Consider the following 24,971-nt stretch of genomic DNA (forward strand, 5'->3'; position numbering starts at 1 on the left):
TTCCTGTTGGTCAGCTGCTGCTGGTACTGGTGTTGCTTCACCTGGACTAATCGTTTAACAATTTCCTTCCTGGTTTCAGACTGTGTTCATAATGCTGTAACTACCTTTATCCAGGACATTCAATCTTTGCACTGCAATCGCCTGTTCTCTGGGACTTCACAACCACATTTCATCCACCAATTGTAGGGATTCACTCTCTCAGGTAGGTAGTATTCACTCAGGCACTGGATTCCTGGTGATGTTTATTTCCACTGGTTGCACAGCTCCAAAACAAAACCATAAACACAAAATCCCTAGCCTTTTCAAGGCGCTAACCAAACAAAATAGACCCTGACTACTCACACACGGCTGAGCTAGTCCCAGTTCAGTCAAACACAATAGCTCTCATTCTTATCAATCATTGATACTGTACTTTCAGTTGGATGCACACTATCCTGTGCAGACTCTTCTCAGAAAGATTCTGGATTGTCTCCCTCCAGCTCTGCTACAATACACTCTGCTACAGTACACTCTGCTCTGCTTCCCCAGCTAACTGACTAATGTGGACACCTAGCCTGGTTATATGCAGGGCCAGCCAGGTGCAAATAATCAGAGCCGGTAGAGCTAGGATGTACTCCAGTCTTATCTGGCTATGCTATAATTTACATTTATGTGTGGCTTTGTGTGTGTATACAGTGGCTTACAAAAGTATTCACCACCTTGGCTTTTTACCTATTTTGTTACATTACAACCTGTGTTTAAATATTTTTGTGATCCAATTTGTGTGTGATCCATTAGCACTAAATAGTCTAAGTTGGTGAAATGAAGTAAGAAAAATAGAGGCATAAATTAAATTTATGGGATCCAATAACTAAAAATTGCTATGTGCATATGTAGTCACCACTTATGCGATGAAGCCCCTAAGAATTTGTGGTGCAAGCAATTCCCATCATAAGTCACATGCTTAGTGACAGGACCGCCCACCTGTGTACAAGCTGTGTTACATGGCTGTCAGTATATACACTTTACCTTTTCTGAAAGGCCACAGAGGCTGCAACACCATTAACAAGAGGCACCACTAACCACACACCACCAAGGAGATCTCCAAACAACACCATGAAGACCAAGGAGATCTCCAGACAAGTCAGGTACAAAGTTGTTGAGAAGTACAAGTCGGGGTTGGGCTATAAAAAAAAAAAACATATCCCAATCTCGGATCATCCCCCTTAGCTCCATCAAATCCATTATCATCAAATGGAAAGAGCATGGTAGCACAGCAGACCTGCCAAAAGAGGGCTGCCCACCAAAACACTCAGCTCGGGCATTGAGGACATTAATCAGAGAGGCAACACAGAGATGAAAGGTAACCCTGAGGGAGCTGCAGAGTTCTCCAACAGAGACATGTGGGAGACTCCCCAAATGTATAGAGGAAGGTGCTGTGTGAAATGAGACCAACATTGAACTTTTTGGCCACCAAGGTAAACTGCATGTCTGATGCCAAACCAACACAGCTCATCATCCAAAGAACACCATCCCCACAGTGAAAGATGGTGGTGACAGCATCATGCTGTGGGGATGTTTTTTGGCAGCAACAACAGAGAAAATGGTCTGAGTCAAGGGGAAGATGGATGGTTCAAAATACAGGGATATTTTTCAGCAAAACCTGTTTGTCAGTGATTTGAGACTGGGACAGAGGTTAACCTTCCAACAAGACAATGACCCAAAGCATACTATTAAAACAACACTCAAGTCGTTTAACAGGGAACATGTAAATGTTTTGGAGTGGCCTAAAATCCCAGTGGCAAGATACGGAAAGCTCATAGAGACTTATTCAAAGCAGCAAGCAGTTGTAATTGCCGCAAAACTAGGCTCTACAAAGTAAAGACTTTGGAGGGGGTGAATAGTTATGCACACTGAAGTTTTCAGTTATTTTGCCCTATTTGTTTTTTACTTCACAATAAAAAGAAAGACCAAATGCTCACAGTTGTAGGCAAGTTCTTTATATGATTTAGTGCAAACCTTAAAAAAACAAGAGGAATTCCAGGTTGTGAGGTAGCAAAACATGAAAAATGCGAAGGGTTATATTTATATTTTTTTATTTTTTACTTTATTTAGTCTCCTTAAGAGACTTGAACCTTCAATTTGCTTATTCTAAACAAGCAGCCCCAACTTACGAACTAAGAGGACTCAAACTAATGCTTAACTAACAGCTCAATTGTCCAGCTGCTCTTCTACTCACTGACCACCAATCTTTCCTCTTCTTGTCTTGTGCCCCATCTCCGGACACTTTTCAGGGCTAGGGCTTCAGGCTATGTCCAGGCCTCAAAGGTGACTAAACTTTTTCATATATAGTAACTCTATCTGCTGCCCTCCATTTGTCTCCTGCTGCTTCCTGCGCTGAGAATTGCATTGTATTCCTTCGGCTGCAAAGATGGGTACCGCAATGACATTTGGAGTTCAGTGGTATATCTAAATTACAATTCCACTTGCTATCCCACCTGCACAAGGAAGGCATGGATCCGATTTACCTCAGCTTCCCATGCCATTGTGGTGGACAACTTGGAGTAAGGAGGAGTGGAACTGTGATCAGAGTGGAGAATCATAGAATGGTAGAGTTAGAAGGGACCTCCAGGGTCATCCTGTCCAACCTCATGCTCAATTCATAATTCACTATACCATCTCAGACTGATGTGTGTCCCGTATCTGTTTTAAGACTTCCATTAAAGGAGAACTCACCACCTCTTAGGCAGCCTGTTCCACTGATTGATCATCCTCACTGTCAAATAGTGTTTTCTAATATCTAATCTGTATCTTCTCCCTTTCATTTCATTCCATTGCTTCTTGTGTTTCCATATGCAAATGAGAATAACGATGATCCCTCTCTACTGTGACATAACTTCAGATATTTGTAGACAGCTATAATAATAATAATCTTTATTTATATAGCACCAACATATTCCACAGCGCTTTACAGTTTAACAGTTTCAAACACAACAGTCATAGGTAACAACGTTAACAATACAGTAATAAAAGCAAAATAAGACAAAATTTTGCTTTAACTCTCCTCTTAGCCTTCTTTTTTGCAAGCTAAACATTCCCAGATCATTTAACCATTCCTTGTCGAACATACTTTGCAGTCTGCTCACCATCCTGGAAGTTCTTCTCTGAACTTGCTCCAGTTTTTTCATTTTTTTTTAAATGTGGTGCCCTGAACTGGACACAGTATTCCAGATGAGGTCGGAGAAAGGAGGAGTAGAGGGGATTAATTACGTCACATGATCTTGACTCTTTGCTTCTCTTAATACATCCCATAACTGTTTGCCTTTTTGCTGCTGCATCACACTGTTGACTCTTGACTCATTTGCAGTCTGTGATCTATTAGTATACCCAAGTCTTTTTCATATGTGTTGTTGCTTAGTTCTATTCCTCCCATTCTGTTGATGTAATTTTTATTTTTCTTGCACAGATGTAGAATCTTGCATTTCTCCCTGATAAATGCCATTCTATTAGTCGCTGCCCATTGTTCAACATTATCTAGATCCTTCAGAACCCTTTCTGTCTTTTCTAGTGTTAGCTATCCCTTCTAGCTTTGCATCATCTGCTAATTTGATTAGTGTACCTTCAGTTCCCTTATGCAGATCATTTATACAATTGTTTAAAAAAAACACACAGGGCCAGGACAGAGCCTTATAGTTCCCACTTGAAACGCTGTTCCAATTGGGTGTGCAACCATTTATTACCACTTTTTGAGTACGATCACTCAGCCAGTTGTGAATCCACCTAACCGTAGCCTTGTCAATCCCTTATTTTTTCAATAAGGATAGTATGAGTTACTTTATCTGAAATGATTTGCTGAAATCAAGATATAACACCGTTTTGCTCAAATGTTTACATAACCTGCAGAATGTTTGCTTTCTTGTCCCTTTTTCAGAGAATATGAATGATAACGCCAACACTTTTTCTCCACTTAGGGTTAGTGGTTGGGTGAAGCCATTACTGTCAAACTACTGTGTTTTTTCTTTTTAAATCATTATGACAACCCAAAACATTCAAATGACCCTGATCAAAAGTTCACATACCCTGGTGATTTTGGCCATATACCATGCACAGAAGTTGACACAAATGGGTTTGAATGGCTACTAAAGGTAACATCCTCACCTGTGACCTGTTTACTTGTAATCAGTGTGTGTGTAGAAAAGCTTTGTGTGTTCCTGGGATCCACACAGACTCTTGTATCTTTCATCCAGCCACTAACGTTTCTGGATTGTGAGTTAGGAGGAAAGCAAAAGAATTGCCAATGGATCTATGGGAAAAGGTAGTTGAACTGTATAAAACAGGAAAGGGATACAAAAAGATATTAACAAATGGAAAATCAGGGGCTCTGTAAAAACAAAACCACGATCAGGTAGACCAACAAAAATGTCGTCCACAACTGCCAGGAAAATTGTTTGGGATGCAAAGAAAAACCCACAAATAACGTCAGCTGAAATACAGGACTTTCTGAAAACTAGCGGTGTGGCTGTTTCAAGATGCATAATAAATAGGCACTTGAAGAAAAATGGGCTGCATGGTCGAGTCACCAGAAGAAAGCCATTACTGTAAAAATGCCACAAAGTAAATCACCTACAATACGCAAAACAGCACAGAAACAAGCCTCAAAACTTCTGGAACAAGGTAATTTGAAGTGATGAGACCAAAAATGATCTTTTTGGCCACAACCATAAATATTATATTTCGAGAGAGGTCAACAAGGCCTATGATGAAAGGAGCACCATTCCTACTGTAAAGCATGGAGGTGGATCGCTGATGTTTTGGGGATGTGTGTGTTACAAAGGCACAGGAAATTTGGTCAAAGTTGAAGGAAAGATGAATGCAGCACGTTATAAGCAAATACTGAAGGCAAATTTACACTCATCAGCCCGGAAGCTGCAAATGGGACATAATTGGACATTCCAACATGACAACGATCCAAAACACAAAGCCAAGTCGACCTGTCATTGGCTACAGCAGAACAAAGTGAAGGTTCTGTGGTGTGGCCATCTTAGTCGTCTGACCTCAATATCATTGAACCACTCTGGGGAGAGCTCAAGCCCGCAGTTCATGCTGGACAGCCCAGGAATTTACAGGAACTGGAGGCTTTTTGCCAAGAAGAGTGGGAAGCTTTACCATCTGAGAAAATAAAGAACCTCATCCACAACTACCACAAAAGACTTCAAGCTGTCATTGATGTTAGAGGGGGCAATACACGATATTAAGAACATGTGAACTTTTGATCATGGTCATTTGTATGTTTTGGGTTGTCATTATGATTTAAAAGAAGAAAACACTGTAGTTTCACAATAAATGGCTTCACCCAACCAGTAACCATGAGGGGAGAAAAAGTTTTGGTGTTATCATTTATATTCTCTGAAAAAAGCGTCCCCTGCGCCCTGTCTTGTGCGTCTATATGACGCATGCGTCGAAAAACGCAGTACAACGCATACCGGCTCATGTCCATGCGCCCCCCATGTTAAAGATAGGGGCGCATGACGTATGCGTCGACGACGCTGCGCCCAACAACGCAAATGTGAACGTAGCCTTACTTGGCATGGAGAAACCAATGGTATCGTTCAAAAGTACATCTCGTCCCGCAAAAAATAAGCTCTCACATGGCCATATTGACGGAAAAATAAAAAAGTTATGGCTCTAGGAAGGAGGGGAGCGAAAAACAAAAACGAAAAAAGCTCCGGGGGTGAAGGGGTTAAGCAAACTTTGGCACTCAAACTGGAAATTTTATTAAGCAAGAAATGGACACATATCCCAAACATTCAGACCCATGTGGATACAGATAAAATTCATCAAGTTTCGGCATATAGTTGCCTTTTTCAAGAAATATCTGTGTAGAGATATACAACAATATTAGTGACAAATATCACGTGGATTGAAGAGAGGGTCAAAGAAAATTCTAGTGAAAAAATGACACAGCATCATGAACAGTCTCATATATAAATATGTACGTAGAGGTAATAAGGTTAATAGAATAGAGGAGTTTCCACCCTATATTGTTTAAGTAAGTATTTAAAAAATAAATAGGGTGGCCCCCCATTTTTTGACGACCAGCTAAGCTAAAGCAGACAGCTGGGGGCTAATATTCACAGGCTGGTAAGGGGCCATGTTAAATGACCCCCCAGCATAAAAATAGCAGCCCTGGCACTTTGCCCGGCTCTTCCCACTTGCCCTGTGATGGTGACAAGTAGGGTTCATATTTGTGGGATTGATGTCACCTTTGTATTGTCCGGTGTCATCAAGCCCATGGCTTAGAAATTGAGAAGCATCTATAAGACACCTATCCATTACTAACCATATTGTTATATTGTAAATAAACACACAGCCAGACTAAAGTCCTTTAATTGAATGACACAGATTATTTTAATGAATCTAAATTAAACCATACTTACGTCATTGCCCAGTCCACAGAAGCCAATGTCTCCTCCAACAATAAAAATAATAAGCCACAATATTTCCATTTGTCCTGCGACGGGTGTAGCTCTGCTACATCCAGATGGCACGGTGTCTCAGTGGTTAGCACTAGGGTTGAGCGACTTTTATTTTTATAGGATCGGGTCGGGTTTCACGAAACCCAACTTTCTCAAAAGTCGGGTCGAGTGAAATCGTCCGATCCTATAAAAAAGTCGGGGTCGGGGTCGGCCGAAACACGAAACCCAATGCAGTGCAATGGGATACTATGGTTCCCAGGGTCTGAAGGAGAGGAAACTCTCCTTCAGGCCCTGGGATCCATATTTAAGTGTAAAATAAAGGATTAAAATAAAAAATATTGATATACTCACCTCTCCGACGCAGCCTGGACATTGCCGCTGGTAACCGGCATCTTCCGTTCCTAAGAATGGCGCTTGAAAGACCTTTCGATGACGTCACGGCTTGTGATTGGTCGCGGCCGCCCACGTGACCGCTCAGCGACCAATCACAAAGCCGTGACGTAATTTTCAGGTCCTAAATTCCTCATTCTAGGAATTTAGGACATGAGAATTACGTCACGGCTTTTGATTGGTCGCTGAGCGGTCACGTGGGCCGCCGCGACCAATCACAAGCCGTGACATCATCAAAGGTCCTTCACGCGCTCATTCTTAAGAAGGAAGGCTGCCGGAAAGAAGCCGAGGGTGAGTATATTCTTATTAGGTATATACTCACCCTCGGACGCGCCCTGCTTCTTTCCGGCAGCCTTCCTTCTTAAGAATGAGCGCGTGAAGGACCTTTCGATGACGTCACGGCTTGTGATTGGTCGCGGCAGCCCACGTGACCGCTCAGCGACCAATCACAAAGCCGTGACGTAATTTTCAGGTCCTAAATTCCTAGAATGAGGAATTTAGGACCTGAAAATTACGTCACGGCTTTGTGATTGGTCGGTGAGCGGTCACGTGGGCGGCCGCGACCAATCACAAGCCGTGACGTCATCGAAAGGTCTTTCAAGCGCCATTTTTAGGAACGGAAGATGCCGGTTACCAGCGGCGATGTCCAGGCTGCGTCGGAGAGGTGAGTATATCAATATTTTTTATTTTAATTCTTTATTTTACACTTAAATGTGGATTCCGATACCGATTTCCGATATCGCAAACATATCGGAACTCGGTATCGGAATTCCGATACCAGATTCAGAAGATCACCGACCTCATGGCCGACCCCACACAGGGGTCGGGTCGGGTTTCATGAAACCCGACTTTGCCAAAAGTCGGCGACTTCTGAAAATGGCCGACCCGTTTCGCTCAACCCTAGTTAGCACTGCAGCCTTGCAGCGCTGGAGTCCTGGTTTCAAATTCCACCAAGGACAACATCTGCAAGGAGTTTGTATGTTCTCCCAGTGTTTGTGTGGGTTTCCTCCGGGTTCTCCAGGTTCCTCCCACACTCCAAAGACATACTGATAGAGAATTTAGATTGCTGTCCCCAATGGGGCTCACAATCATAATGTGTGCAAACTGTAAAGCGCTGTGGAATAGGTTAGCGCTATATAAAAAAAATTATTATTATTATGGCAGGCTGCATTGTTGCACGATGTGACTATACAGCCTGCCATCCAGCAGAATCAGTGAGCAACATCTGTTACCTCAGTATCTCGGGGTGATCTGCTATGACCTGACTGACATCACCGCGAGTGTGAGAAAGTTCTCTCGCTAGTGGTGCTGTCAGAAAGGTCCTGGGAGTTCACAGCCAATAAACTCAGTTCGACTCACGGACATCAGTGTTAGCGCCGTTACAACTTTTCCTGCGGCGTTCGCTCTGACATCAGTGAGTTGAAATGAGTTCATTGGCTGTGAACTCCCAGGACCTTTCTGACTGCACAGTGAGTGTGACTCCGCAGCTGTCACTTTTGCCTGGCTGGTTATCAAAAAATACAGGTTAACCCATGCTTTTTTTTTTTTAATTATTTATTTATGTGCAATTGATGACACTTTTCCTGTTTTCTGCCCCTAATAATAGCTGTTTTGGCAGCCCCTGAAGGTTTTGTCTATGCGTTTGGTTTTGCCTCCCGTTGAAGTCAGTGGTGTTCGGGTATGTTAGTTGAACCGTTCAGCAAACGTTCCACGAACATCAGGACGTTCGCCGCACCAAACCTTGAAAGGTTCATTCATCTTTAATCCTAGATATTAATGAAAGGACAAATAGAGCTTTGACTTAGATTTAAAAAATCAAGAATGAGAAGGAAGAGAAGAAAGGAATATAAGGTAGATATTAGGTACATAGATTGATATGGCGGAGAAGAGACCAAAGCTGCAGAGAAGTGAGAAAAGAAGCTGAAGGGTGAAAATTAATTGCATTACTCTCTTTTTTTATTCATTTCTGTTTCGTGGAATAATTCCTTAATTCCTTTTAGTATCTCTGTTTCATATTCTGTCAGATTTGGATGCTGCACTATTTATTCAATCGCCATGACAGCACCATGAGAGAGGGGATCCGCCCTTCAGGGACAGGAAACCTACAGACATAAAAAGGGCGGCACCTCTCTCCCTCTTCAGTTGGTTTCCTGTCCCTGACAGGCGAACCTCTTCAGGCAGACCTTGTGAAGAAGGTTGAAGAAAGAAGACTACCCAGTTCTGGTGGTCCGACGCAGGTAGCGGGAGGGCCCCTACCTCGGACTGTCTAGGACGCAGGAAGCACCACACAGCAGGGGGACTGTCTTGTGTTAGGTGTCAGCAGAGGGAAGCAGCCTTCAGAACGGCTTGCTTCTTAGTGACCCTTCGCCGCAGGTACCTGGTAAGTATGTGGTACCTGCTCCTGGGGCCGTGTCTGGCTTGCCTTTCCGGGTCCAGCCGTATCCTGCAGAGGTGAGCGCTTCGGTCCGGACGGCGGCCGGCGTGTCCGGGTGTCTGAGGAGGCGCCGCAGTCGCGACCGGAAGGGGCGTTCCCTGGCGAGGCCGGCGGCGCATCCTGATGATGTGGCCAGTGGCGCAGTCTGATGACGCGACTGGGCATGCACAGTGGAGCCGTGCCGGATCGTGGTATATCCCTCTGGATGGACGGCGAAAGCGGGTGCGGCACGGCCTGGGGGGGCCCTATTGTCTGCCGGGGGCGCGGCCTCGGGAGGGGGAAGCCAGTCCTCACGTTGGTGCCGGGCAGGTCACATGGAGATCCTGCTGACCCCATCCGGGGGAGGTACCGTTGGGGGCATATTTAAGGAAGGATATGGAAGCTGCTTAGTGTCTCAGACCCATTTATTCAAATGGAGTCGCCGGAGCATGAAGCACCGCAGCTTGAGAAGCGGCTGCAGCCTCACGCCATTGAAGAGACCCATGCTATCTCCCAGCGGCGATCTAGTGGCAGTAGTCGCGCTGGTGGAGCCAAAAGTGTTCAGAAGTCCTCAGGCCGTAAAACATCACCGGCCCGGAAGGAACCCCCACTAACTACGGCACCGTGAACCACGCATCTGGGTAAGTGATCTATGTGAAAGTTCACTTAATTATCCTCTGCCCCTCTTTATGTTCCCTCTCTCCTTACTAGGGGAGAAAATGTTCCACTAAGGCCAAACACAGGGAGTGTGGCGAATGTGGGGAACCACTCCCGGATAATTATGAGAAAAGGTTGTGCAAGCCTTGCATACAACGTTTAATAGAGGAAGAGGCCCCTGATCTAACGTCTACCTTAAGAGATATAGTTAGACGGGAAATCAGAAGTTCTATTAAATCCCAAAAGTCAGATTCTAAAAAGGGGAAAAAAATGAGATCCCCAGTGTCGGACTTTAGTTCAAATTCGGGCGAGCTAAGCTCAGATTCCTCTCAATCTTCCTCTTCATCCTTGGACGCTGAGTTGGGACACTCCTGCTTACCACTAGATAGAATTAATCGGCTGGTTAAAGCAGTAAATAATACAATGGGGATTGAAGAGCCCCAGTCGGAGTGCTCCATGCAGGACATAATGTTTAAGGGGTTAGATAAAAAATCCCGTAGATCTTTTCCGGTGATGTAATTAAAGCTTTTATTTTATCAAAGGGAGTGGAAGAAACCGGAAAGGAAAGGATCACTTCCATCGGCATTTAAGAGGAGGTATCCATTCGAGGAAGAAGCTTCATCCTCGTGGGATAAAGCCCCGAAGCTAGACGCGGCAGTAGCCAAAGCGTGTAAAAAGACCTCGCTACTGTTTGAGGATCTAGGCAATCTAAAAGACCCGTTAGACAGAAAGGCTGACGTTTTTTTAAGGGTACTTGGGAAACGGCGGCAGGATCTCTGAGACCAGCAATTGCGGCTACTTGTACAGCACGGTCGCTAATGGTGTGGCTTGACCGCCTGGAAGATCAACTTAAAAACAAAGTTCCTAGAAATGAGATCTTAGCCTCCCTTCCTATAATTCAAGAAGCAGCAGCTTTTCTTTTAGACTCTTCGGGAGATTCGGTGAAATTGGCAGCGAGATCTTCAGCCCTGTCCAATGCAGCCCACAGGGCTTTATGGATAAATTGTTGGCCAGGAAATTTACAGGCCAGATCAAAATTGTGTGGCATTCCCTTTGAGGGGGCGCACTTGTTTGTACCAGTACTGATGAGCTGTTAGAAAAAGCAGGCGATAATAAAAAACGATTCCCCTTTCTAGGATGAACCTCATACAGACGGGAATACAATAAAAGATGGTTCAACCGCAAAAGATCAAGCAAAGAAAGGTCCAGATATGACAGTCTCGGGACTGTCTCGGGACTATAAAAAGCCTCAATAACTGCTGGACCAGGTGAGGGGAAGACTTTCAGCCTTCTACCTTACCTGGTTGAAGATTTCCAATAGCCAATGGGTCCTCAGTATTATTGCAACTGGTCTAAGGTTCGAGTTCCAAAGGTTTCCTCAAGATAAATTTTGTCTAACACCTGTCTGTTCTTCCTCTGCAGAACAGTTAGCACTGGAATCGGAAGTCCAGGAACTTCAGCAAAAAGGAGTGCTGGTTAATGTACCAACAATACAGAGAGGTAAGGGGTTTTATTCCCCCCTCTTCCTGATTAAAAAACCTGATGGGTCCTTCCGTACCATCACTAATTTAAAAGGCCTAAATAAATTTCTCCTGGTTCCTTCCTTCAAGATGGCGTCTGTAAAGACGGCAATAAAGCTTATGTTTAACAATTGCTTCATAGTTGTCTTAGATTTGAAAGACACCTATTATCACGTTCCGATACACGCAGACCACCAACAATTCCTTAGAGTGGCAGTTTCAATTAATGGCACAATAGAGCACTTCCAATACCGAGCACTTCCCTTTGGTGTCGCGGTTGCACCCCGTGTATTCACTAAAATAATGGTAGAAGTCATGGCGCACCTTCATGAACAGGACATCTTAATAGTTCCCTATTTAGATGACTTATTAATCGTGGGACATTCGGAATCACACTGCGCTGACCAGTTAGGAAAGGGGACTTCAATGTTGCAGGAATTGGGTTGGATCATTAATTTTAAAAAATCCAGTTTACAACCCTCTAAAGTGCAGGAGTTTTTGGGTCTTCTCATAGATTCTAGTAGGCAGGAATGCCATCTTCCAGAGGCAAAAGTGGATAGGATCCAACAACTAGTAACTAAAGTAATTAAAAAAACCATCTGTCTCTATAAGAAAGGCAATGTCACTGTTAGGATCGCTCACATCGTGTATTCCGGCGGTCCTCTGGGCTCAATATCACACCAGAACACTACAGTGGGACGTTTTACTTAACACCCGTCACTTGTCGGGTCACCTTGACGGTATTTTTTCACTATCCACTGATTCTATACAATCTTTACATTGGTGGACACATATACCAAATTTACGTAGAGGTGTTCCCTGGACAAACGATGTGTCCCAAATAGTGACTACAGATGCTAGTCCCAGGGGATGGGGAGCGCACATGGAGGGTAGTTGGTTCCAGGGACTATGGTCTCAATCTGAGCAAAATTCATCGTCCAACTTAAAATAATTATTAGCGGTAGAACGCGCTTTAAAAAATTTTCTTATACCCCTACAGGGTAGACATGTCAGATTATTTGTCAGACAACCAGGTGACCGTAGCCTATATTAACCATCAAGGAGGTACTCGGTCAGGTTCGTTAATGGATGTTGCGGATCGTATTTTTCAGATGGCCGAAAAACATCTTACGGCTCTTTACAAAAAAGGAAAGCTCAATGTCATGGCCAACTATCTAAGCCGCAACAAACTCGGACTGGGAGATTGGACATTGAATCAGACCATCTTCAATCAGATTGTACAATTATGGGGGTGCTCAGATATAGACCTTTTCGCAAGCAAAGAAAACAGAAAGCTACATCGATTCTGCTCCTTAAAGCCCAGGGAAAACCCATATGCAGTGGACGCTCTCTTAATTTCATGGCACTTCAATCTCGCTTATGCCTTTACCCCTCTAAACTTAATCCCGATAGTTCTGAGGAAGATACGGGAGGACAGGGCCCGGGTAATCATGGTAGCCCCGTTCTGGCCCAGAAGGTCATGGTTTCCATGGCTGAGGAAGATGTCCATTTCCCATTCTTGCATTCTTCCATACCAGATCTCCTCTCCCAGGGCCCAATTCTCCATCCACGAGTCGCCAATTTACATCTAGCGGCGTGGAATTTGAGAGGTCATTACTAAGAGCGAAGGGTTTTTCTCGAGAGCTAGTAAATACCTTATTAAAGAGTAGAAAGATGTCTACGACAAACATTTATGTCAGAATTTGGAAGAAATTTTTAGAGGTCTCAGGGGCACATATTGGCCAAAAATTCTGTATTAATAAAATTTGGGAATTTTTACAGAAGGGTTTAGAGATGGGTTTAGCCATAAGCACTCTCAGAGTTCAAGTGTCGGCTCTGGGGGCGCTGTACAATAGTAAGTTAGCCAGCAATCACTGGATATCTAGGTTCTTCAAGCCTGCAACTAGGTCCAGGCCAGTTATTAAGCAGAAATTGGTTCCATGGGACCTAAATTTTGTACTGGCAGCTCTGATGGAAGCGCCATTTGAACCTATTGATACTATCCAGATTAAAATCCTATCTTTTAAAACGGCCCTTTTAGGGTATGTGCACACGTCAGGATTTCTTGCAGAAATTTCCTGAAGAAAACCGGAAATTTTCTGCAAGAAATCCACATTTTTTTTTGCGTTTTTTTCCCGTTTGTTTCGCGTCTTTTTTAGCATTTTGCAAGCGTAATTAGCTTGCAGAATGCTAAAGTTTTCCAAGCGATCTGTAGCATCGCTTGGAAAACTGACTGACAGGTTGGTCACACTTGTCAAACATACTGTTTGACAAGTGTGACCAACTTTTTACTATAGATGCTGCTTATGCAGCATCTATAGTAAAAGATAGAATGTTTAAAAATAATAAAAAAAATTAAAAAATGGTTATACTCACCCTCTGCAGACAGCCGATCTCCTCAGCGGCGTCCGTTCCTAGATGGTGTGGTTCAGGACCTTCAATGACATCGCGGTCACGTGAGCGGTCACATGACCGGTCTCGTGACCAATCACAAGACAGCGACATCATCGCAGGTCCTGAACCACACCATCTATAGGAACTGAAGCGGCAGCATGCGGCGGTGAGAGGCGGGAACACTCCGGGGGCCATCGAAGGTGAATATATGACTATTTTTTATTTTAATTCTTTTTTTTTGACCAATTATATGGTGCCCAGTCCGTGGAGGAGAGTCTCCTCTCCTCCACCCTGGGTACCAACCGCATATAATCTGCTTACTTCCCGCATGGTGTGCACAGCCCCGTGCGGGAAGTAAGCAGATCAATGCACTCCTAGGTGTGCGGAATCCCCGCAATTCAGCATTTTTAATGAACATGTTGCTTTTTTTTCCGCAATGCTATTTTTTCGCGGAAAAAATGCAACATTTGCACAAAAAATGCGGAATACACTGTAAATAATAGGAGGCATATGTTAGCGTTTTTTTCGTGTTTTTATCACGTTTCTATAGCAAAAAAACGCGAAAAATACTGAACGTGTGCACATGGCCTTAGTCGCGCTCACATCCGCGAGAAGGGTTAGCGATCTACAAGCCCTATCTAGACAGCCTCCATATATGCAGTTTAGAGAAGATAGTTATCTTAAAACCTGATCCTCTTTACCTTCCGAAAGTAGCTTCAAAATTTCACAGATTACAGGAAGTGGTTCTACCTTCGTTCTGTTCTAACCCCACTAATGATAAAGAGCAAAAATTTCATTCGCTAGATGTTAGAAGATGTAAATATATTTTGGTTACTAACACTTGGAAGAAAGATAATTCCCTATTTGTATCCTTCCAGGGAGTTAGAAAGGGACTTAGAGTGTCCAAATACACATTAGCTAGATGGATCAGGGAGGCAATTTCTTTGGCTTATTCAGCAGGTGGTGTGCAGATCCCGGAAGGTATGAAAGCTCACTCCACTCGAGCCATGGCTACTTCCTGGGCAGAGAGATCAGAGGTGTCGATTGAAGACATTTGTAAGGCGGCCACATGGTCTTCTCCATCTACTTTTCTTAAGCACTATAGACTAGATTTGTGTAGCTCCTCCAATCTCACTTTTGGGAGAAGGGTGCTTGAAGCAGTTGTCCCTCCCTAGTCTCTTTTACTTCTCTGAAAGTCTCTCGTGGTGCTGTCATGGCGACTGAATAAATACGTAAGCTATTTACTGGTAGCGGTGTTGTTCAGGAGCCCATGACAGCACCCTTATATTCCCTACCCTCTCTTCTTGTGTGGGTCAACACCTTCTCTCCATTAAGTCCTAAGTTTATTCACTGGGTGAATTGTACCATGTTTTAAAATTGTTTATATGCTACAAACCTAGGAAGTCCTCTCATGCTCTGTAAACCAACTGACGAGGGAGAGAGGTACTGCCCTTTTTATGTCTGTAGGTTTCCTGTCCCTGAAGGGCGGATCCCCTCTCTCGTGGTGCTGTCATGGGCTCCTGAAAAACACCGCTACCAGTAAGTAGCTTACGTATTTTTCCCCCTAAGATATAAGGCTATGTGCACACGTTGCAGATTTTAAGGCATTTCTGCAGCGTTTTTGGACGCACGGAATTGCATCAGATCCGCAGTGTCGTGCACCAGCAATGTTATTCAATGGGAAATTGAGAATTGTTGTGCACATGCTGTGGGAAAAATATGCGCGGATTTGCAGTGTTTTATTTTCCGCAGCATGTCTGTTCTTTTTGCGGTTCTGCAGTGTTTCTGCACCCATTGACTACCATTGAGTCAGGTAGAACCGCAGATTTAAAAAGATCTGCTGTTTTGCTGCGGAGTTGCTTGCGAGAAACGCTGCAAATCGGGAGGAGGAAAAGAGTGTGGGCAAAGATTTTGTGTGGGTGGAGAATGTGTGTGGGTGGAGAAGATGTGCATGTCTGTGTGCGGGTGTCAGTGTGTATCTGTGTGTGTGTGCAGGTGTCTGTGTGCCGGGCTGTGTGTGTGTGCGGGTCTGTGTGTAGGCAGGCATCGTCCGATGAGACTACTAGTCCCATCCGGCTATGCCTGCTACAGTGACAGCTAGCCGATGATGGGACAGTAGTAATCCCATCATCCGGCTACTGTGTAAAAAAAAAACCTCACCATACAGTTAATCCCGATGCCCTCGATCACCTGTAAAAAGAAAAATAAATAATAAGCCAACAGTATACTCCCTGTTCCGATGTAATCCATTTAATAAAGAGTGTCTCACAACGTTCTTCCATGTAGAGCTGTCACATCGGCAGATGTGACCGCTCTCCAGGGGCTCCGGTGATACACTGAAGGCAGGTATCCTCCCACAGTGGATCACTCCGCTGTCAGAGGTCACTGGAGTTCATGCTGTCACTGGCAACGCTGTGTGAGAAAATTCTCACACAACAGTGCCGTAAAGTGAGAACATGAACTCCATTGAACCCTCAGTGATAACACTGCAGGAGCCATTGTCTCCTGTCAGTGTGTCACTGGAGGCCCTGTAGAGCGGTGACATCTCCTGATGTGACAGCTCTATAGGGGAGATTGTCGTGGGACACTCGTTATAACATGGACTACGTCGGACCAGGGAGTATTTGTGTTGGTTTATTTATTTTTTTTTTTTTGCATGAGATCAAGGGCGTCACAGGAATTAGGCGTACAACAAAGATGGGAAAAATGTGTTTAGTGTTATATTTCATTAAAATATTTTTTTCTGGCTGTGTGTTTATTTAATCCTTTAACATCTATAGGATTTGTAATGGATAGGTGTCTTATTGACACCTCTCCATTACTAAGCTGGCTTGATGTCATCTTACAATACAAAGGTGATATCGACCCCACAAATATTACCCCATATGCCACCGCTACAGGGCAGTGGGAAGAGAGAGGCTAAGTGCGGGAATTGGCGCATCTCAGAGAGCTGGTGTTTGTAGTCGGGGGGGCAATATCTATGGCCCCTTCCTAGGCATAGCCTTTTCTGGGTATTAATTTTTGGGGGACCCCACGTCGTTTTTTTGGGGGGTCCCCCTATTTTAATAGCCAGTAAAGGCTAATTATACAGCTGCGGGCTGATTTTAATAGCCTGGGAAGATCCATGGGTATTATCCCCTTCCAAGGCTATAAACATAGGCCCCCAGTCGCTGGCTTTCCCTCTCTGGCACAGAAAGTTGTGCGGGAGCCCACGCCATTTTTTTTTAAATTAAATTATAGCGATTAATCCCGGGGTCACATTTGCGAGAAACTCGCACAAGTCTCGCACCTCAATACCTGGCACTGCTGCAGGCACTCGAGACCGGAGTTTGCATGTATTTCTATGTAGCTGAACACTCCGGTCCCAAGTGCCGGCGGCAGTGCCGCGTATTGATGCGAGAGACTCGTGCCAGTTTCTCGCAAGTGTGACCCCGGCCTAACGTGGATTTTGTGTGTGTGTGTGTCTTTATTGAACTCTTTATGTACCATTTTATTATGTTTATTACAAAACATCCGGCTTGGTATTATCTATTTATCTATCCATCTATCTATAGATAGATCTATTTATAGATCTATCTATCTATAGATCTATCTATTATCTATCTATCTATACAGTAGATCTATCTATTATCTATCTATTTATCTATAGATCTATCTATATCTATCTATAGATCTATCTTTCTGTGTGTGTAAACATTATTCTTCAATGGAGTGTGTAAAATAAGAGGTTGGACAAGAAATGACATCACAATTCTTTTATTTTATTTTTTTAAATAATAGATCTTTATTTAGCCTACAAAAACACATACAAATCTGCATAAAAAACGCATCAGACCCACGCGGATTTTTATCTGCGTTTTCTGCCAAGAGATTCAGAATCTGCTCAGAAAATTCCACAGGCAAATCTGCAACGTGTGCACATACCCTAATGGCCAAATTAACTAAACACGGTGGACACCAATATACATCAATGGGGTCTATCCAGCATTGGGGTCTGCTCCTCCCCAATGCTGCTCCTCTCCAATGCCTCTCTTCTCCTATGCTTCTCTTCTATGCTTCTCTTCTCCTATGCTTCTCTTCTATGCTTCTCTTCTCCTATGCTTCTCTTCTCCTATGCTTCTCTTCTCCTATGCTTCTCTTCTCCTATGCTTCTCTTCTCCTATGCTTCTCTTCTCCTATGCTTCTCCTCTCCTATGCTGCTCCTCTCCTTTGCTGCTCCTCTCCTATGCTGCTCCTCTCCTATGCTGCTCCTCTCCTATGCTGCTCCTCTCCTACGCTGCTCCTCTCCTACGCTGCTCCTCTCCTACGCTGCTCCTCTCCTACGCTGCTCCTCTCCTACGCTGCTCCTCTCCTACGCTGCTCCTCTCCTACGCTGCTCCTCTCCTATGCTGCTCGTCTCCTATGCTGCTCCTTTCCTATCCTGCTCCTCTCCTATGCTTCTATCCTATGCTTCTCCTATCCTATGCTTCTCCTCTCCTATGCTGCTCCTCTCCTATGCTGCTCCTCTCCTATGCTGCTCCTCTCCTATGCTTCTCCTCTCCTATGCTACTCCTCTCCTATGCTGCTCCTTTCCTATGCTGCTCCTCTCCTATGCTTCTCTCCTATGCTTCTCCTCTCCTATACTTCTCCTCTCCTATGCTGCTCCTCTCCTATGCTGCTCCTCTCGTATTCCTCTTTCCTATGCTGCTCCTCCTCTCCTATGCTTCTCCTCTCCTATGCTGCTCCTTTCCTATCCTGCTCCTCTCCTATGCTTCTCCTCTCCTATGCTGCTCCTTTCCTATGTTGCTCCTTTCCTATGCTGCTCCTCTCCTATGCTGCTCCTTTCCTATGCTGCTCCTCTCCTATGCTGCTCCTCTCCTATGCTGCTCCTCTCCTATGCTTCTCCTCTCCTATGCTTCTCCTCTCCTATGCTTCTCCTCTCCTATGCTTCTCCTCTCCTATGCTGCTCCTCTCCTATGCTGCTCCTCTCCTATGCTGCTCCTCTCCTATGCTGCTCCTTTCCTATGCTGCTCCTTTCCTATGCTTCTCCTTTCCTATGCTTCTCCTCTCCTATGCTGCTTCTCTCCTATGCTGCTCCTCCTCTCCTATGCTTCTCCTCTCCTATGCTGCTCCTCTCCTATGCTGCTCCTCTCTTATGCTTCTCCTATGCTGCTCCTCTCCTATGCTGCTCCTCTCCTATTCCTCTTTCCTATGCTGCTCCTCTCCTATGCTGCAGAAAGCTAGCATTTCAGACCAGTGGCTTGAGCCTGCTACCATCCTGAACTGTCAGATATCAGGAGGAACTTGAAATAACACCTACTATTTGTACAGGAGAGGTGATAGAGGCCTCAGTCTTTGTTGTCTTGACAGTGTTTGGCTGTTAATGTTAGTGCCATAGATTTTGAATTAATGGCAGTACACATTTTTAACCTCAGATGCCCACAAATTACATATCCCTTTACAATTCACTTCATTTGTAACTCTCCATGGGCTCTTATTATTAGTTTTAGGTTCTTTTTTTTATTAGCATTCTGCCCGCACTGTAGATACCAGAACTTCCATTTCACTTGTCATTGTCAAATGGCTTACCTGCCGAAACTGAAGACTCGCCTCTGTTATGTTTTGTATGTCATTCACCAGACAGAACAGCAGGAGCAAAGAAACAACTCCCTGTCCTTACTTTCTGTAATCTACCTGTTTTGCTAGAGACAGAATACACTTAAAATCAAACAAAAAGGGAATCAGCCAGTAGGATCTGTTTTGCTAAGCTGTCTATATGGGCATACAGGTCATAGAATGCTGAATAAAATATCTTTATGTCTGCTATCCAAAGTCTTATTCAAGAGTAATCCACATTTTTCTTAACGTGTAAATGAGGCATTAAGATCTATGGGCCGGACATAGATCTCCCCGAGAATCTGCCTCTAGAGCTTATTTGAAATAAAAACAGGTGTTACCAGTGTGAGACATGTAAATCAGGAGAGCGGACTGTCAGTCGTTACATGTGTCACCGTTGTAATGGCATGTAATGTCATTGTATCTGTCCTTCCTTCACCATAGATGTCTAATTGTACGCCTTTCCTCATTCAGATTCCAGATTCCATCATCTCTCGTGGGGTGCAGGTACTACCGCGAGACACTGCATCACTCAGTACCACTCCCTCTGAATCGCCACGGGCGCAGGCTACATCAAGGCTTTCCACTGCTTCCTGTCCAACGCCAAAAGTAAGTAGATGTCAATGTATAATTGTACATAGCATCCGCAAGGCTAGGCTCAGAGAGGAGTCACTGATGAAGTGAGTATGATATGACTTAATTTCTTATTACTCGTCTGCATGATAATTTGTATAGTGATTATATAAATATATAGTAACTTTATAAATTGCCAAGCAAGCACTAAGGTCATCTGACGTCTTACGACATGCTCACAATTAAAAATTCTCTGAAACATTAAGTGCTTAGAGCAAAAGGGATCACACACCCTTGTAATAAAATGTAGCACCATCATAGAACTAAACTTTCGGCTTCATAATATGCTTGATTTTATTAGTGTAACTATATGTAATGACCACTACATACAGGGACCTGAAATTCACAAACTGTGGCATGTACATAGCAGTCCATAGACATCGCTCCATGTGACAACTAACATGGTTTACTACATTTTTGCTGTAGAGTCTGTGCAACTACTTCTTATAGGTGGCTGTTGTGTTGCTCTAACATTGTTACTTCTGGTAGCATGGGTAAGATTGGTACCTTTGGTATTGTGCTCATAAAGATGAGCCTTTCAGAGAGTTAGTAATGGACATCATGTGTAATATATACTGCATTGTGGAGGAGGAGAGAGAGAGACGCTCACACACCAGCAGCATCTGTACAGGGAAGAGGAGAGTGGAATTTGGTGTATTCTTTGTAAACATTCACAAGTACATGTAAGATATTCTGTCCGTGTTATACTGAAGGATGCCTACTGGAGCCAAGCTTACAGCCAGGTTGCTGGAGAATTTATGGTCGTGTTTGCAGCTTGAAATTTACTTAAATTTTTTAAATAAACATCTTACTTTTTTGAGGTTTGGTACATTTTAGAGAAGATCTTGTTCATTGGAGTCGTCTTCTGTTAGTTTTTCTGAATAATATGTCATTTCAAAATAGATGTCAGACGCATATCTCACAGTACTAAGTCAGCTTTCCTAAAGTAGAAAGCGAGATGGCTCTCTAGTGCCATCTATTGGAGTCAGCTCCATACGAGACAATATCTTGTTTCCTTTTAGAGGAAAGCTAATTTGCATAGTTTCCTTCCATGAAGCATTGCCTGCCGTCTAAGTCATCTCCACAATCAGAAACACTCTCCTGTACGGTTTCTACAGAGGGTAACACACAGTCTTGGTTCATGAACATGGGTTCTCTTTTGCCTCTAAACTTATTATTTCTGGAAAACCTTTGTACATGGAAAAGTTCATTGATGCTCATGGTGTGGTAAACATTTTTAAAGAGCTTCATTTTTTTGTGACATTGCATAACCTGTTCACCTATGGATGTAATCTTCATTAGTTTCCATTATTTAACCACAGAAATGAAAAAAAAATGGAGGGATTATTTGCTGTTGCCATTTGTAGAACGTTTAAATGCCAACCTCTAGGCCGAAATTCTTCACATCCTTCGGTATAGTCCACTCCAACTTGAATTTAGTGACCAGTGAAATGAACTTTAGTAGAAGTTTCATGATGTGGCTGCGGGAAGCCCAAAGGCATTGTTGCTTTTGGGGTCGACTCAAACTTCGAATGGGCCCAGGCCAGTAGAAGAATAAATCCTATACTCGCCACATCATTTTTTCCTTACCCAACCCAATGACAACAACTTTTAAGGTAGAGGAAAACCTGTTTATTATTCGAAACCAATGTGCAGTGTTTTGGAATTTATCTGATCTCGCTTTTGGGCACCATGAATTCTGTACATTAAGGTTTGCTTGATTGTGCTTTTGGACAAAATTCCTATTAGTATTTAGCCCAAGTGTGTCTTAATGAATCTCTTAGAAACCAAAGTAGTTGGGCAGGTGGTCCTTCCCAAATCCTTGGGGGTAAACAACCCTTAGATCGCTATTCTTAGCATGCTTTGATAATATAGTCTATTCACAACTATATATGGTACTCGGGAAATATAAGCCAGTAGCAGTGGTGCAGAGTCCTAAATCTTTTCACATAATCCAAAATACCACAACTGAGAACCAAAAAAAGAAGACTTGCAGACAGGATTTATCTTTCTGATGAACGATAAGCCAAAACCGTGGGTCAATAATGCAGTAGCAGGATGAGTCTAAAGTAGTGGCTGTTTCGCATCTTGTCAACTCTTCATCTAGGGTATTTTTGACACTTTCTTTTTATCATTGTTAATAAAGAAGATAAACACCATTTGTGAGTGGCATCTTCTTTTCTTTGTTTTCTTACTATTAGGGTTCACCACCTATATCTTTTGAACCCTTTAAACTTGTGCTGTTGTTGCAGTAACCTTGTTCCCCCCAAGTTAAGGAGCTTCTTCTCTTAGTGTGCGTGTCTATGATGTAGCAAATTCTTTGTGAGTAATACAGATCACATATGTATTCTCTGTATATTTGCTTTTTTATCCATCTGTATGTGATCTCTGTACTCTAGTTGTGCAAACTTCGGAAGGGTACTATATATTTTTCCTGTGAGTCAGTATTTAATGTGCAACTTTTTGTATAATGTTCTAATTAAGTGAAGAAATAAGTCATAAAAATAAACAAGATCCTCTTGGTCCCTTAATCTCATCCCTTTTAGAATGATTGACAGGCTGTTCAGTCTCTCTTCTACTGTTCAATATCTGCCTGCTTCACCAAATTGAGATCTTCGATATCCCTTCTCTCTGGCAATTCTCCACTCACCTATCTGATTGACAGCTCCTCAGTGTTCCTACTCCCTGCTGAGATCTCACACTGCTCAGTACAAGGTGCAGATGCCAGCCAGAGAAAGTGGTAGAGATTGATCACACATGGACTCATGAGTAGAGTTGAGTGAATATGTTCGGCATCAGTCTGAATTTGCCATATTTGTACCCTTTTTGTGCCGAATTTATGTTTGACGATCGAATCCAAAGATATTAATTCATTTCTACTTCCATTGACTCCAATGACGTTTGGCGAATATTGCAAATACAATATTTGGCGCCAATCGGAATCGGAACCGAATTTTGAAAAATTTGCTCAACTCTACTTATTAGTTTTCGTAAGCTGTGAATTCATCCGAGCAACCTTTTGCAGAAAGTAATCCAGCGAGAAATACTGGAAATTGCAGCTCTGATGCTTTCAGAAATGTGAACGCAGCTTTGCAGTATAATACAGGCTGTAACTATAACCTTTCACATAGTTTAACACTTTTTAAGAAGTTAAAAACTTTTTATGCTCAGTGACCCAAATTTAATTTTGACATTGCAAGGACCTAATAAATTCTCAGTACTGAAACTAAATGCACAAGGCTACCTAAATTCTTTCTTCACCGACCAGAAATAAGAACCTGCTGAAATATATCATGATCTGGAATTAAAAAAATGAAAGAAACGCAAAAAAAAAAAAAAAAATTTCTGCAAAGGGCAGGAGAAATTAAAATCTGAATATGCTGCAAATATAGCTGGCTTATAATTCATAGAAAATGAAGGGCTCTTAATTATGACCCCACCTTACATGTGTATGCTGCCGACCAGAAATGATCATGTTTCTTGCCCTCTAGCCAACTGAAGCCTGGTTTTGGGTCAGACATATCACCCCTGGGTAGTTTTCTTATTTTTTTTTTCTGCTTCTTTCACAATAAACAAATTTTTCTTCACTGATGAGTGAGATTCTATGTGAATGCCGAAGCATTCACCCACACAAAATTTGTCACAACTGATTATGAATGTAGAGGAGATACGTTCCACCCTTACCCTATGGAAGATTGAGAATACATTGCACAGTTATTTCTATAGAGTAGATTTTACCCCTGTAGGAATTTCATTCCCTTCTTCTACTGCTTTGTGAATGGTAGGTAAATTCATTTTATTATTAGTTTTATATAATATATATATATATATATATATATATATATATATATATATATATATATCTACTATATAATTGTCTATGGGTCACTTCCGTCTGTCCTTCTGTCTGTCTGTCACGGATATTCATTGGTCGCGGCCTCTGTCTGTCATGGAATCCAAGTCGCTGATTGGTCGTGGCAAAATGCCCACGACCATTGCCACGACTAATCAGCGACAGGCACAGTCCGGCGGCAAAATGGCCGCTCTTTCCTCCCTGCAGTCAGTGCCCGCTCCATACTCCCCTCCACTCAGCCCTCACACAGGGTTAATGCCAGTGTTACCGGAGCGCAGTGTAACGCACTCCGGTTACGCAGCTATTAACCCTGTGTGACCAAATTTTTACTATTGATGCTGCGTATGCAGCATCAATAGTAAAAAGAACTAATGTTACAAATAAGAATAATAATAAAAAAAAAAAAAAAAAAGGTTATTCTCACCCTCCGATGTCGCGGCTGTCCTCGGCAGTGCAAGCGGCAGGTTCTGGTACCAAGGATGCTATGCGAGAAAGACCTTCCCTGACGTCACGGTCATGTGACCGCGACGTCATCACAGGTCCTGCGCTCATACCAACCCTGGAATCTGTCGCGTGCACCGCACACAGGGCCAGGACTTCAAGGGGCCTTTGGAAGGTGAGTATATGTTTATTTTTTTATTTTAAGTCTTTTTTTAACTACGCATATAGTGCCCACATTGCTATATACTGCGTGGGCTGTGTTACATACTGCGTGGGCTCTGTTATATACTACATCTCTGTGCTATATACTAATGTGGCTATGTTATATACTGCGTGGCTGCTATATACTGCATGGGCTGTGTTATATATTACGTGGTCAGTGTTATATACTGCGGGGGCTGTGCTATATACTGTGTGGCTGCTATGTACTGCGTGGGCTGTGCTATATATTACGTGGCCAGTGTTATATACTGTGGGGGCTGTGCTATATACTGTGTCGCTGCTATGTACTGCGTGGGCTGTGCTATATATTACATGGCCAGTGTTATATACTGCGGGGGCTGTGATATATCCTGCGTGGCTGCTATATACTGCATGGGCTGTGCTATATATTATGTGGC

At 43.2% G+C, this 24,971-nt stretch overlaps 1 protein-coding gene across 43 annotated transcripts in view; it reads left to right on the forward strand.

Annotated features, from left to right (window-relative positions):
• Positions 1-24,971, forward strand: part of GPHN (gephyrin) — a 593,334-nt gene that overhangs the window by 381,961 nt on the left and 186,402 nt on the right. For all 43 annotated transcript variants that reach the window (XM_077257154.1, XM_077257160.1, XM_077257187.1 and 40 more), the window contains one exon: positions 19,899-20,033. In XM_077257154.1, coding sequence (XP_077113269.1) covers positions 19,899-20,033 — 135 coding nt within the window. The remainder of the gene's footprint in view (positions 1-19,898; positions 20,034-24,971) is intronic.

This window comes from Ranitomeya variabilis, chromosome 1, assembly GCF_051348905.1.
Source record: "Ranitomeya variabilis isolate aRanVar5 chromosome 1, aRanVar5.hap1, whole genome shotgun sequence".
In the NCBI taxonomy this organism is placed as follows: Eukaryota; Metazoa; Chordata; class Amphibia; order Anura; family Dendrobatidae; genus Ranitomeya; species Ranitomeya variabilis.